At 38.2% G+C, this 13,599-nt stretch overlaps 2 protein-coding genes across 2 annotated transcripts; both read right to left on the reverse strand.

Moving 5' to 3' along the window:
• LOC109235951 lies at positions 7,758–8,411 on the reverse strand. The gene has a single exon (XM_019402193.1). The coding sequence runs from the start codon at positions 8,409–8,411 to the stop codon at positions 7,758–7,760; it is 654 nt and encodes a 217-aa protein (XP_019257738.1).
• On the reverse strand, positions 11,421–13,346 carry LOC109235413 (26.5 kDa heat shock protein, mitochondrial-like). The gene is made up of 2 exons (XM_019401509.1): positions 12,901–13,346; positions 11,421–12,036 (listed from the first exon to the last, which is right to left on the reverse strand). Exons 1-2 carry the CDS (start codon positions 13,187–13,189, stop codon positions 11,621–11,623), a joined length of 705 nt encoding a protein of 234 aa, XP_019257054.1. The 5' UTR covers positions 13,190–13,346; the 3' UTR covers positions 11,421–11,620.

Raw genomic sequence — 13,599 nt, forward strand, 5'->3', positions numbered from 1 at the left:
CTCGCTCGAACTGGGACTCAGGCTAAGTGCCTTCGCCATCAAAGTTTGACAGTTCGACCTCGCTCGAACTGGGACTCAGGCTAAGTGCCTTCGCCATCAAAGTTTGACAGTTCGACCTCGCTCGAACTGGGACTCAGGCTAAGTGCCTTCGCCATCAAAGTTTGACAGTTCGACCTCGCTTGAACTAGGACTCAGGCTAAGTGCCTTCGCCATCAAAGTTTGACAGTTCGACCTCGCTCGAACTGGGACTCAGGCTAAGTGCCTTCGCCATCAAAGTTTGACAGTTCGACCTCGCTCGAACTGGGACTCAGGCTAAGTGCCTTCGCCATCAAAGTTTGACAGTTCGACCTCGCTCGAACTGGGACTCAGGCTAAGTGCCTTCGCCATCAAAGTTTGACAGTTCGACCTCGCTCGAACTGGGACTCAGGCTAAGTGCCTTCGCCATCAAAGTTTGACAGTTCAACCTCGTTCGAACTGGGACTCAGGCTGTGCCTTCGCCATCAAAGTTTGACAGTTCGACCTCGTTCGAACTGGGACTCAGGCTAAGTGCCTTCGCCATCAAAGTTTGACAGTTCGACCTCGCTCGAACTGGGACTCAGGCTAAGTGCCTTCGCCATCAGAGCTCGACAGTTCGACCTCGCTCGAACTGGGATTTAGGCTGACTGAATACCCTCAAGGAGCGACAGGTTCGATCTCGCTCAAACCAAGATGAGCTATCCTCTCGAAAGGTTCGTAACGAAACCCACGACCAGAAATTTTCATCACATAAGGGGAATCGGGGACTCGTCAGATGAGCCCCCACCCCGCGAATAGATCGTAAGTCACCAGAGAACTGGAATACAAAGCAATAAGCGAAGAAGAATTCTTTATCCATGAAGTCAGAAATGCGGGCTATTGCCGCTTACATCTGGTCCAGGCCAGCCAACTAAAAAAATAGAAGAAAGAAAAGAGACGACAAACAACGAAATACAATTTTCTCTCACTCGGCGCCAACACCATCGTTGTCATCATCACCACTGGCGTCCCCATCAGCTTCGGGTGTCGCCACATCATATCTACAGCTGGCTCGAGCCTCACGAGCCTTCTGGCGTGCCTCCTCAAAAGCTACCTCAGTCACGGTGCCCGCCTCCCACAAGTTCTTGAAAATATCATGTTGAGCTTCAGCATAGACCCAGAGTTCATGAACCTGGCGGGGAACAGCGGCACGAGATGATCCAGCATGGGCCCTCAGTCGCTGATTCTCCTCCTCCAAGGCCGCAACCCGATCTGACAAGGCTAAGGCCTCCAGGTCAACCGTGCCAATCCGCTCCTCGAGCCTCACCTCCCTAAGGGCCGCAGTATCTCTCTCTGACTCTCGCTCAGACTCATGTACACGAATTGCCGCCTCCAAGGCCGCTGCCCTCGTCGAAGCATCCAACGCTGCCCTCTCCATACGCTTCAAATCGGCGACTTTGCTCTCCAGCATGGTCAACTTCCCGCTCCATTCGGTGCTCATCTCCGCTGCTCTGGCCTGGCTCTACTCCATTTCCAACTGCATTGCTCGTAACTTGCCCTACAGGTGCTCGCATTCCGCAGCGACCCCTTTGCCGACCTTGAGCTCATTGTCCTTGAGGCGGATTTGCTCTTCAAGCTCGCTCTTTCTGCAGAGCGCCTGCATTAGCTCCTGGTCCCTCTTCTCCAACTCCTCGCCCAAAGCCCGGTTGCGGGGATCAGTCCTTAACCGTTCGTGCAACTCACGGCACCTATCGTGATAGCGGCGGTATTTTCCCAGCATCTGCAAGAAGATCCTCGATCGGACATTGGCCCTACGAATATTTTCTACCTCCAACATATACGTCTGCAAAGCAAGAAAGCAGTTAAACTAATGCTCATTCGACAACNATCTTTTGATTACATAATTAAAATACCGACCAACTTTGGTCGGTTTTTTTTTTGCAATATTTTTTTTTTGAATTTAATTGACCGACCAACGTTGGTCGGTAATTTCCGACCAGCTTTGGTCGGTATTCTTAACCGACCGTCAAAATACCGTCCACACGTAAATGGTCGCGTTTTGGTCGGTAATTGGCCATAATCGACCAACTTTGGTCGGTTTTTGGCAGATAAGTTGGTCGGTTTTTGGCAGATTTCTAATAGTGCATTATGCTTTGGAACAAAGAAGCTTACGATGGAGGGTCAGAAAATTGTGGGTTCAAGGAAATGTAATCCAATTTTTTTTATCAAAATAGTGTGAACACATTTAAGCTTCTATGTTTCAGTGAAAAATTTAGAGTTTCTGTTTGCTTGCTTCTAGTATTTATTAGGGCTGTAGAATTACTGATTAGGACTTTTCTATCTAAAGATAAACATCTTCCATTGATTCTATCATTCCTTTGCTGGAGCAGAAGAATATGTAGGAGAACAAAAAACCCTACTATGGTTAGCGCCATCTTAATTGGGAATACGGTGAAGCCAAACAAGCTAATATGAGCTTCGCCACACCTTCTACATTGTTCCATGGAATGCTTACATTCACGTCCACACATGTGGTATCTAACCCCAGATCTATTGAAGTTAGGGGCTATAGTGTGCAACTCAAACAGGGAGATGTATGATTTAATATTCTCCACATACGAGGCCGCATAAACCAATTGGGAGAATGAAAATTCCTCATTGCAGATTTTGTCTTGCTTCATATGGATTTAACAGCTCGTCAAAGCCCTTTGGTTGTTAGAGATGAATGGGCAAATTACGCGAATGAGCATGCATCGAAAATACATATCGGAAGCAATAAAGTTGCTAGAGATAGAAACATAGACAATGGACTAGACCGCATTACTATTTCAACCTATGAGGGACTTTGACTGCCCACCGCATTGGAGCAGTGGCTTACATGAAAGTGCGTAATAATATCGGCATGACAGAATTGTTTCAAATAATATTTGACCTAGCGTCTAAGTGGGTGGAAATTAGGAAAAGCTTGGTGAAAACTATTTTTGTTGTTATTAGCATTAATTCAGCCTTTTCTACAAGAGGACTCGTTTTGTTGGTACCCTTGTTGGTGAAAGGTACTCATATTTTTGCTTTAATTTCAAAAATAATAATTACCGCAATGCATTTTTTAGATAAAAGCATTATCCAAACATATTTTATTGTTAATATCTAATAACATTTTATATTGACAATGTTAAAATTTATATCTATTTTGTTATTAATAATATGTTATATTACTATTAATTAATATTATTTTCTCACCCAATTAGTTTAGGAATAGCATTTGTTAACTATCTGTTTTTATTTATATTGTCGTTGAATTGTAAATCTGAAAAGTTTCACTTTAACATTTACACGTAATATATAACGTTAGATTTGCTTTTATAAATAATATGTATAAATATATTTTGATACAATGTATTTTACATAATAGAAAGTTTTTAAAATATATCTGAACAATTTATGACCTCAACCTTCCCCGCCATCCTGATGCTCCTAATTTCCTCCTCTTTATCTCCAGCTCCTATATCTACAATTTTATATAATTTAGTGCAATTATATGGTACTTCACAAGATAATTGCAAAAATATTATTTACTAATCAACTCAAAAATATCTTTGAAACAATACAATATCTAATTAACACAAAGCTGAATCAAATACAAGCTAGTAGTAAGAAAAGTTTACGCTAATCTAAATTCAATCATTGGTTTGCTGCAACGTAAATTAAGTATAACATGTTTAAAGTTCGAAATCTTGGCTTCTACTTTGTCACGACCCCAACTTTCTTTCGTAGGATGTCACGACGGCACCTAGTGTCTAAAATTAGGTAAGCCTAACAATTATGCGGAATAACCGAATATTAAACTGAAACTCACACCTCAAAATCTGAAATAAATAAAAACTGCAATTCAAAATAATTACAACTCACAAAACCCGATGAAAATAAGTCACAAGCTCTAAAGAGAAGTACTAATATCTCTACACATCAGAGTCTAATGAAAATGAGGAAAACAACATAATAGAGATAGAGGGGGACTCCGAGGTCTGCAGACGCTGGTAGATATACCTTGAAGTCTCCACGTACAAACTAGCTCACTGATATCTGGTCTGATAGAAAGTACCTGGATCTACACAAAAAGATGTGCAGAAGAGTAGTATGAGTACACCACAACGGTACCTAGTAAGTGCCAAGTCTAACCTCGATATAGAGGTGGACCTACGTGTATGGTAGGGGGGTCACCGGACCCCGTAAACCTCGGAAAAAATTCTGTATATATATGTATTATATGTATATATACCTTGAACAGGTATATATTTAATTAGGCACCCTAATGCACAAAAGCTCGTTTGGGGCACTGGTAGAATCTGCTATTTTACCTCTACTGTAGTGTGGGATGTCCTGGGTTGGATCCCTACTCCCTCACCTGAAATATTAACTCTAGCTTAGATTATTTGTTCATGTCTTGCCTTTTTACCTTAGGTTTCATTCCTCTCTCCTCGCCTCTCCCCCCAAAACCTTTTTTCTTTTAATCTTTTTTTTTTCAACTCTTTTTTGTTTTGATTAAACCTCGGCCTTAAAAGCTCCAAATCACTTCTCTCTTTCCTTTTTCCAAATTCCATACCCAACTTCACCTCCTCACTCACTCATACATGTCGGTCATCGCCGAAAGTTTGACGCCATCCGCCGGAACCCAACAACTCTCGGTAAAGTTCTCCACTCCGTCTATATTAAAGATAATGGTGCCCACGTCATTTTTAAATCCTGGGTCCGCCTCTGCTTCGATAGAGTAGTGACGAGGTTAGGTCAGGGCCCTACTGGAAATAATAGGAAAGATAGGGCAGAAGATATAGAGACATAATGAAATGACAGAGGAGTACAACCATAGAAATCGACAGAAGGAAACAACACGGAATCAAGGAGACAATTACAACACGTAAGAAAACAAGAATCTTACAAGTTAAGGAACACCAACAACAACAACAACAACAATAACAACAATAACAACAATACAACAAATAGAGGAGAACAACAGGGTCGCTCCCGAGGTACCGCCTCATAGTCCAAAAGTAAATATCTCACAACGGCACGACAGAAACCTCGTGCAAACAATAACCACCGCACGGCAGAAACCTCGTGCCTCAGTAACAATCCGCACGGCAGAATCTCGTGCCACAATAACCATCCACACGACAGAAACCTCGTGCCACAATCACAACTCGCACGGCAAAAACCTCGTGCCAAAACCCAACAGGCATCTCAACAGATAAATCACGAAATCTATACATAACAAATGAGAAAATGATAGTACAAGCAAGGAATCTTACAATTAAAGAATGAATACGGAATCAAAGAAACAGGTAATTCAAGTAAGCAGGTTGTACAAATTGCAAATAAGAGATAAGACACGAAGACATGTGAAATTAGGCTAAACATGATGACAACACATGCTAGAGTAACTCAATTATGGAAATAAAAAGGAAACTACTTAGCAAAACTCGAATTTTCAACAATTAGCCCGAGTACGCACTCGTCACCTCACGTACACGGCCTTCACGTATTGCAATTTATCCTAATAGTACCAAATCCTAAGGGGAATTTCCCGCACACAAGGTTAGACAAGTCACTTACCTCAAACCTCACTCAATCAATCAATAAGAAGGCCTTTCCCTCGATTTTCCAACTCCGATTGGCTTGAATCTAGCCAAAATAATTCATATGAAGATTTGTGACCTAGCTGTGAAGACGACATCCTATTAATAAGATATACAGCTCCCAACACACAGTGTCCCCAGAATTTTAATGGGATGTGACCCTGAAACCTCAAGGCTCGACACACTTCTATAATGTGCCTATGTTTTCTTTTAGCAACTCCATTTTGCTCAGAAGTATAAACATGAGTTCTTTGATGAACAATACCAAGTCTTTTAAACAGTGTATTACAGATAAAGTTAACAAATTCAGCCCATTATCGTATCTAACACACTTAACTTATCTGTTAAACTATGTCTTCACATGCACTAAAGAAATCATGCAATACAACACATATATCTGACTTGAGTTTTAAAAGGAAAATCCGGGTCATTCTAGATTAATCGTCCACCACAGTAAAGAAATATCTATTTCCATCAATAGTTGCATGAGGGAGAATGAGGGAGCATCTGAAGATGAGAAGGAGAGTGATACAGATGATAAGACAGGTGAACAAGTTAATGATTTCGCAAAAAAAGAAAATCATAGTGAGGAAAAGGACGACTCTAAAAGTGAGGGTGAGGATCAAGAAAAGGTAAGTGAGAGTGAATGAGGTGATGAAGAGAGTGAGGAAGAAAATGAGAATGTGAGTGAGGAATCTGAAGGCTTTATGATCATTGGGAACACTGTCGTAGCCCCTTCAGAAAAAACTGGTGAAGAGACAAGGGCTCAAGAACTTGGGTCTCTGTTAACTCCTTTCATTGGAGATGAAGTAGTTAGCAGTGATGAAGATGATATGCCACTATCTGAGTGATGAAGATGATATGCCACTATCTGAGGCAGGAAAGAAACCCAAGAAGACTCCTGCGAAAGCTACAAAGTCAGCAGTCCCAACAAGGAAAGGTGTGATCCTCCTGCCAGGACTCCTCTTACAAGGAGTAATAGAAAGGTTGTTGATGAACAAGTCCTTATGGAGTCTAGAAGTGAAAAAGAAGGTCTCACATAACTTATTTGTTAAACTATGTCTTCACATGCACCAAGAAATCATGCAATACAACACATACATCTAGCTTGAGTTTTAAAAGAAAAATCCAGGTCATTCTAGAGTAATCGCCCACCACAGTAAAGAAATATCTATTTCCATCAGTAGTTGCAGTGTTGTAAGGTCCTCATACATCTAAATGTAACAATTTAAAGCAAGCTACGCTTTTATTAGTACTACTAGGAAAAGTTAGTCTAGCCAGCTTGGCATATGGACAAACAGAACATTCCTTCACAACAGAAATACAACTCTCTTGCTTGATTGAAAATAGCTAATTAAGAACTGATGATGACACATAATCAACTCTTCTTTTCCATAGCTTGAGATCCACATTTCTTGTGTCTCCTTAGTAGAAAAATGTCTTTATTCTGTGTGGTTGCTAGTGAAACTTCTGCAGTTTGTTTGTTGACAGTCGATGAAATCCAAGAGGGCAATATGTATAAACCTTTATATTCTCTACCAATCGTCTTCACCCTCCCACTAAAGAGATCCTGAAATATGCAAAAATCAGGATAGAAGGCAACTTAACACTACAGCTCTTTGGTAACCTTTGACACAGATAGCAAGTTAAACTTGAACTGTGGTATATAAAGCACGTTTTTAATTGTACTTTTCTCTTATATGGCACTAGTACCAATATGTTTAACCTATGAAACATCTCCATTAGGTAAGAATACCTTCTTAGAGTAAGGAGGATCAACTGTAAACTTGGTTAACAGACTAGGATCAGAGAGCATGTGCTCGATAGCACCAGTGTCAATAATGCATTGTTGTATATTATCAGTTGCTAAGAAGGTAGTACTTATACCTGCAGCATTAGCAGCAGACGAGGAACAAGATGTCTTATTGAGAAACTGAATAATTTGATCATATTGATCCTTTGTGAGAGTCATTGGAGCTTGTGGAAGTTCTTAATGCACTGGCACAGAGGAGGTGGATTGACCTTCTGTAGTAGGTATTTGAGATGCAATTGGAATGCAACCTTTAGGCATATACAATTAAGGTGCAGGACTTCCTAGACCCGGAGATTGAGGTATATTCACATTATGTGTCACTGAGAAGACAGTGTAAGCAGCTGTGGTAGATGCTCCCTCTTTCCTCTTATGCTTAAAGTCGAGCGGGTAACCAACAATTTTATAGCAGTTTTCTTTGTTGTCTCCTTTAAGTTTGCAGAATTCATAATGTATGTTGTAATTCTTCCTGAACTTTTGATTGCCAGTGGTTTAGAATTGTATAATGCAGTTGACTCATAGTGTACATTAGATAGAGGACCTAAAATACCAGCAGTGGCTGCCACGGTTCTTTGACTCTCATCACTGACTAGCATAACATAGGCTTGAATTATAGAGGGTATTGGCTTTATCATAAGAATTTGACTGCGAGTTTGTGAGTAGGAGTCATTTAAGCCCATAAAAAATTGATACAATTTCTGTTTGCGTAGATGCACAATAAAACCCCTAGATTTGACATAATCACAACCAGGACTGGACACTAGAGCCTTTGCTTCATTCCAAAGGTCCTTAAGCTTGGAACAATAAACAAAAACAGATGAAGTACCTTGACTTAGAGTAGCAATTTCTTTGTGTAAATTGTAGCAACGAGTATCATTTACTTTGTCAAATCCCTCTTGCAGATCAATCCATATTGCGTGGGCATTGGTAGCGTAAGAAATTATAATGATTAGGTTTGGACCAGCTACATTCATTAGCCACGACAATACAATTGCATTGCACCTTTCCCATTGGTACCAATAGTTTTCACGAAATCTCTCCTTCTTCTATCTGCCATCCACAATTCCAAGCTTATTGCGGCCAAGCAGAGCAATTAACATAGATTAATGCCATAGTGAGATATTGTCGGTGTCAGTTTGCTGAAAGGAGATAAGAGAAATACCAGTGGTTTCCCTAGGGGCAAGATAAGAGTGGGTGAGTAACTGAGACTGTGACGCCTTCTTCAAATTTATCATCAGATGATAGTTGAGAAATTTCTGTTGTAGTCGCTGTGTTTCTTTCTCTAAGTCATCTATCGCCATTAGTGTGCAGACTAGGGCTTGAGAGAAAAAAAAATTGAGCTACAATTTGAGTCAGATCGATTTTGGAAGAGAAAATTCGAAGAGTACGAGCAGAAGAAGAATCAGATCAATTTATAAGCTACAATCCATAGCTCTCTGCTCTGTTACCATGTAGAATTTAGAGCTTGATGAAGAAGATAACATGCCGAGAAATGGGAGAAAATGAAGATTTGTGTTTGGAGAGAAATCGCTTCATTGAAAAGCTGAGAAAAATGAAATACACGTAACTTTCTTGTACAGAAGTGATTTTATTTTGTGTCTCACACAACTTACACTAGTTGGGTGAGGGCCTCTTTTTATCTCACATATTTATGGACCCATATCTTACACATCTGGGTCCACAAAATTTTGGGACCCATAGAGTTGTGAGACAAAAAAGATGCCTCATACAACTAATGTCAGTTGTGTGAGGCACAAAATAAAATTTTTCCTTATATACCACCTGTCTATACTTAGCTGTCAAGGACTAACAAACTTCTTAACTAACTAGTTTATAAATAGTCTAAATTACCCTTCAAGGTAAATTTGTTTTGGCCCTTCAAGTCTAATTACTCTCAACAATATTTCGTTTGAAATGAACGAAGTTCTGTGAGTTATTGAAAAAAGAAAGTAAGTGAGGAAGTTGTTAATTTCTTGCTTGCTAGAGATGGATGATATAATTATATGTCTACATAATTTTATATAAAGGAAGGAATTTTGAGTTGATCTTAACTCTTAAACTGCATGGTGAGAAAGTTTCAAAATAGGAAGTCTTCTAATTCAATTATACTAATGGTGAGAAGTCAAGGGAGTATGTTTTCCATGTGGCCACTGGATCATTTTTAAACTCCTTTAATTAAATGGTGACAGCTAGAAAGATAACCACGGATACAAAATGGAGCGCGGTAATGGCTCACACTTTTTAATGATCTCTTTTATGGTTATACTGACGATGATAAGTAGATCTAGTAGTTAGTCTGTTCGGATTCTGATAGGTAAATCTGATGATATGGCATTTCACAATAATATTTTATTCTAGTTGTTGCCTCCAAGTCTCTTGCTCCTATTCGGTAGAGACCAATCGAATTAAAGTATTAATTGAATGCAGATGAACTTGTGGTTTAATGTTACATGGACTTCGTGTTATGAAATTAATTGAGCAAACACGAGTGTGGTAGCTAGGTAAGTTCCTTTCTTAATAAACCAAAAAATTATGTTTCTTTACGCCAAACGCTCGTTATGGGAAGTTGAAGGATTCAAGAAAAATTGAAAAATGGAACTGAACGGAAAGATTGAATCAACCCACTTAAAAGACCGATACTTGGTTTGGTTTGGTTAATTGGGTCCTGTAAAAGAAAAAACCAATCAAGTCAACCCAAAAGTTTAATTTGTTTATATGGATGTTTACCCTTAAAATAAGTAATAATTGACTCTATTCGATTTAAAGGATATGTGATTTAATTTAACTCGAATGAATTGAAAACAACAAATAATTGAATTAAAAAAAAAAAAAACAAGGCGATCAAACCAAATGCGAAGGAAGATTAAATCTAGCTTTGCACGTTTGGAAATCTGTTCCTATCCAACCCTCGGAACGATTCGGTTGCAACTCAATAAACAAGCAGCTGAAGAATACTTTGAACACTAACTAGAGAACGAAACTTAATTTTATTGGTTTGATATGCAAGCCAACAGCGGTGCTCAAAATAAAAGGTTTTCCCTTTATATAGTAGGGGAATTTCAATCCGAATACAAGTCTAAATAAGGTAAAAAGTCTTTTCTTTCCGGTAAACATTGATACGCCGTTGATATCGGGTAAGTTTTACGTTGCAACATCAAGTTGAGGGCGGATGTTTCGGGTCCTCCCTTATCCTGTCTAACTGTCTTTTCCCTTAGTTTTGGCTCTTCACTCTGCTCGAGCCCAATGCTCGGCCGTTTCCTGTCCCAAATGCACCATTGGTCCTCCCCGGGCTCTGATACGTGAAATCCCTAGGCTTAACTCGAAGCCATGTTAGATCATGCTTTCCTCTGATATCCATACACAATGGATAATTTATAATTTTTTCTAATCTTTTAAAAATTAGTCTAGACATATTTGTATTTATTTACTCTACTTAAATAAATCGAAGGGAGTATAACTTAGAGTTCGTTTGGACATAAAAAGAATCCATCCCTTTTTTCCGTTTCTTTCTTTTTTTTAAATCAGTTTTTATTTATAAAATTTACAATTTTCACTTAAAGATGTATTTTAAAAATTTTTAAAAATTTAAAAAACTCCAAAAAATTATTTTTTAAGGTTTGACCATGAATTTTGCCAAAATAAATTTAAAATTTATTTTCAAAACTCATATTTGTCCATAAATTTTGCCCATATTTTGGCCAAATCCCAAATCTCAAACCCAAATCCCAAAATCAGCTATTGAGCTGATTTTGGGCCAAAATCCCAAAACTTGAAAATTATATACATGTTTTTCCAAAATAAAGTTAGAAAATATGTTTTCAAAATTTATGTCCAAATACATTTTCATCTTCAAACCAAACTTCACCTAAATCAGATTTTTCAAAATAAATTTGGGATCTATGACCAAACGCTAAGTAAAATTTTCATTCAAATCACTCACAAAACTTCAAAACAACACATAATTATACTCATATCCAAACACAACTCTAAATTTCGAATACCATTTTGACTTGAAAAAAATATCACATTATTTTTGAAATTTTACAATACTTATGTCCAGACGCCCACTTAGTAGAGAGTAAATAACAGTCATATTTAATAACAAAAGCAAAAGCTCACACATAACTTGGAATTAGGACACTACAACATATGTACTGATATTACTTTATCGAACAAAAGAACCTCACATAACCTGAATTTCCTTGACATCTTTCTTAGGTATCTCAGTTTTAGGAATAACGATTGTCAAAACACCATCTTTCATTTCAGCCTTGATCTCGTCAACCTTAGCATCTTCAGGTAGGACGATGCTATTATTGTAGTATCCATAGCTTCTTGAAGACGACCAGAACTCGTCATCTGAACCTTCTTCTTGTTCTTCCTTGTGTTCACCTTTTATTGTTACAACTCCATTTTCCACTGTGATCTTCACGTCCTCCTTGCTTAGCCCTGGCAAATCGTATCGGATTTTGTAGCTCTTCTCGTCCTCCTTATATCTTCCCATTAGTTGCGAGGGGCTTAAATTCAGGTTCTCGAATATCCTGTTGATATTCTCAGTGGCTTGCAACAATGCATTTCCAAGTCCTGAAGGTAAATTTTCTGTGCCAACAATGAACAAATTTAGAATTTAGACAACTAAATATATTATATATGCGTCATATATACATTTTTTTTTAGCGTATACATGATCTAAGTCGAAAGTTATAAATTGAATTCCACTTCCTAAGAAAGCTAGATCATTCGCTACTCAAAAGACTATATTAGGTAAAAGTAAATAAAAACGTGCTTCCTAAATGTGATGATAACAAAATTCAAGCTTGTCCTAAAAAAAACGTGTTCGAGATTTAAACTTTATGGGTTCAATCTTTAAAAAATTTAGCACCGAACCCATTATATTATTAAGCTGTCGTTTGGCCATAAAATTTGGAATCCCTTTTTTCAAATATCTAAAGGTCTATAGATTTTAACTATTTTTTGATAGATTTTAAAAACAAATTTTCAAATCCCAATAACTACTGCAACAACAACAACAACTACCTAGTAAAATCCCACAAAGTGAGATCTGGGGAGGGTAATGTATACGCAGACCTTACCCCTACCCCGAAAGGGCAGGGAGACTGTTTCCGATGGACTCTCGGCTCAGAAAGACGGAAATAAAAAAATCCCAATAATTCTAGAGTAATTTTTGAACTTCTCCACTAACAAAACTTTTTTTTTTCCATATATAGTCCAAATATAATTTTAACTTTTAAAAATTATTTTTCATCTCACTTTGAAAAACTTATTTTTTTTAAATTTCAATTAAATCTATGTTCAAATGCTAGCTAAAGTTTAGGGTTAATATCAATTATTTGTTGTAAGTTTAGTGAATGTTTACTCATAAATTTATATTCCGCCCACGTGTTAATGATATAATATATAATTAAGTAAATAAAAGTGTGTCGTTTGTGAAGGAAGCCTTACCCCATAGAGCAGGTGCAAAGTCAGAGTCGTTGCGCCTCCAAAGATTGCCACGGCGGCGTCTCCTTGGAAATAGCTTTGATTTCTTGCCACCTTCGGAGACTGCTATTTCTTGGGTCTCAGTTTTTTCTTTGCCAACTGCAGCTTCTGTGGAGAAACGTCGTACAAGTTCAGAGCACCATCTCTGTTTCTGTACATTATTGAGGTTCCTCTGACTTGAATTCAGCAGAGTTGATGAGCAAGAACTCAACTTTTGCTGCAGATTCTTCAAAGCTAAACGTGACAAAGCCATTTCTAATTAAGATATATCCCGCAAGGTTAAATTAATAAAAGTTGTTGGTTGCAGCTTATGATATATTTATGCCGATATGAACTTCTTGTTGTTCAGCAATATTATAGAGGAGGCTATTTAAAGGTGGTTTCATTATGATGTAAGGATAAATCTAAAACTTTCTAGTAGTAGTACATTGTAAAAGCTTAGAGAAGTTTCTTGCTACTTCTTCCAACAATGTGCCGCCTTTACTGCACAAGAATGTTCGAGAGTTGGTGCCACGAGTTAGCGGCTCTGGCCCACACTAACTTAAAGAATAAAGGTCACTAGTTTGAGTGGATTGACTTGACAAACATTGCTTTGGTCATAATTTATGTGGTATTATTTAACTTAATATTTTGTTTTAAAAAAATAAATCATTTGTGAAACTT

The sequence above is a fragment of the Nicotiana attenuata genome, chromosome 12 (genome assembly GCF_001879085.1).
Source record: "Nicotiana attenuata strain UT chromosome 12, NIATTr2, whole genome shotgun sequence".
Taxonomy (NCBI): Eukaryota; Viridiplantae; Streptophyta; class Magnoliopsida; order Solanales; family Solanaceae; genus Nicotiana; species Nicotiana attenuata.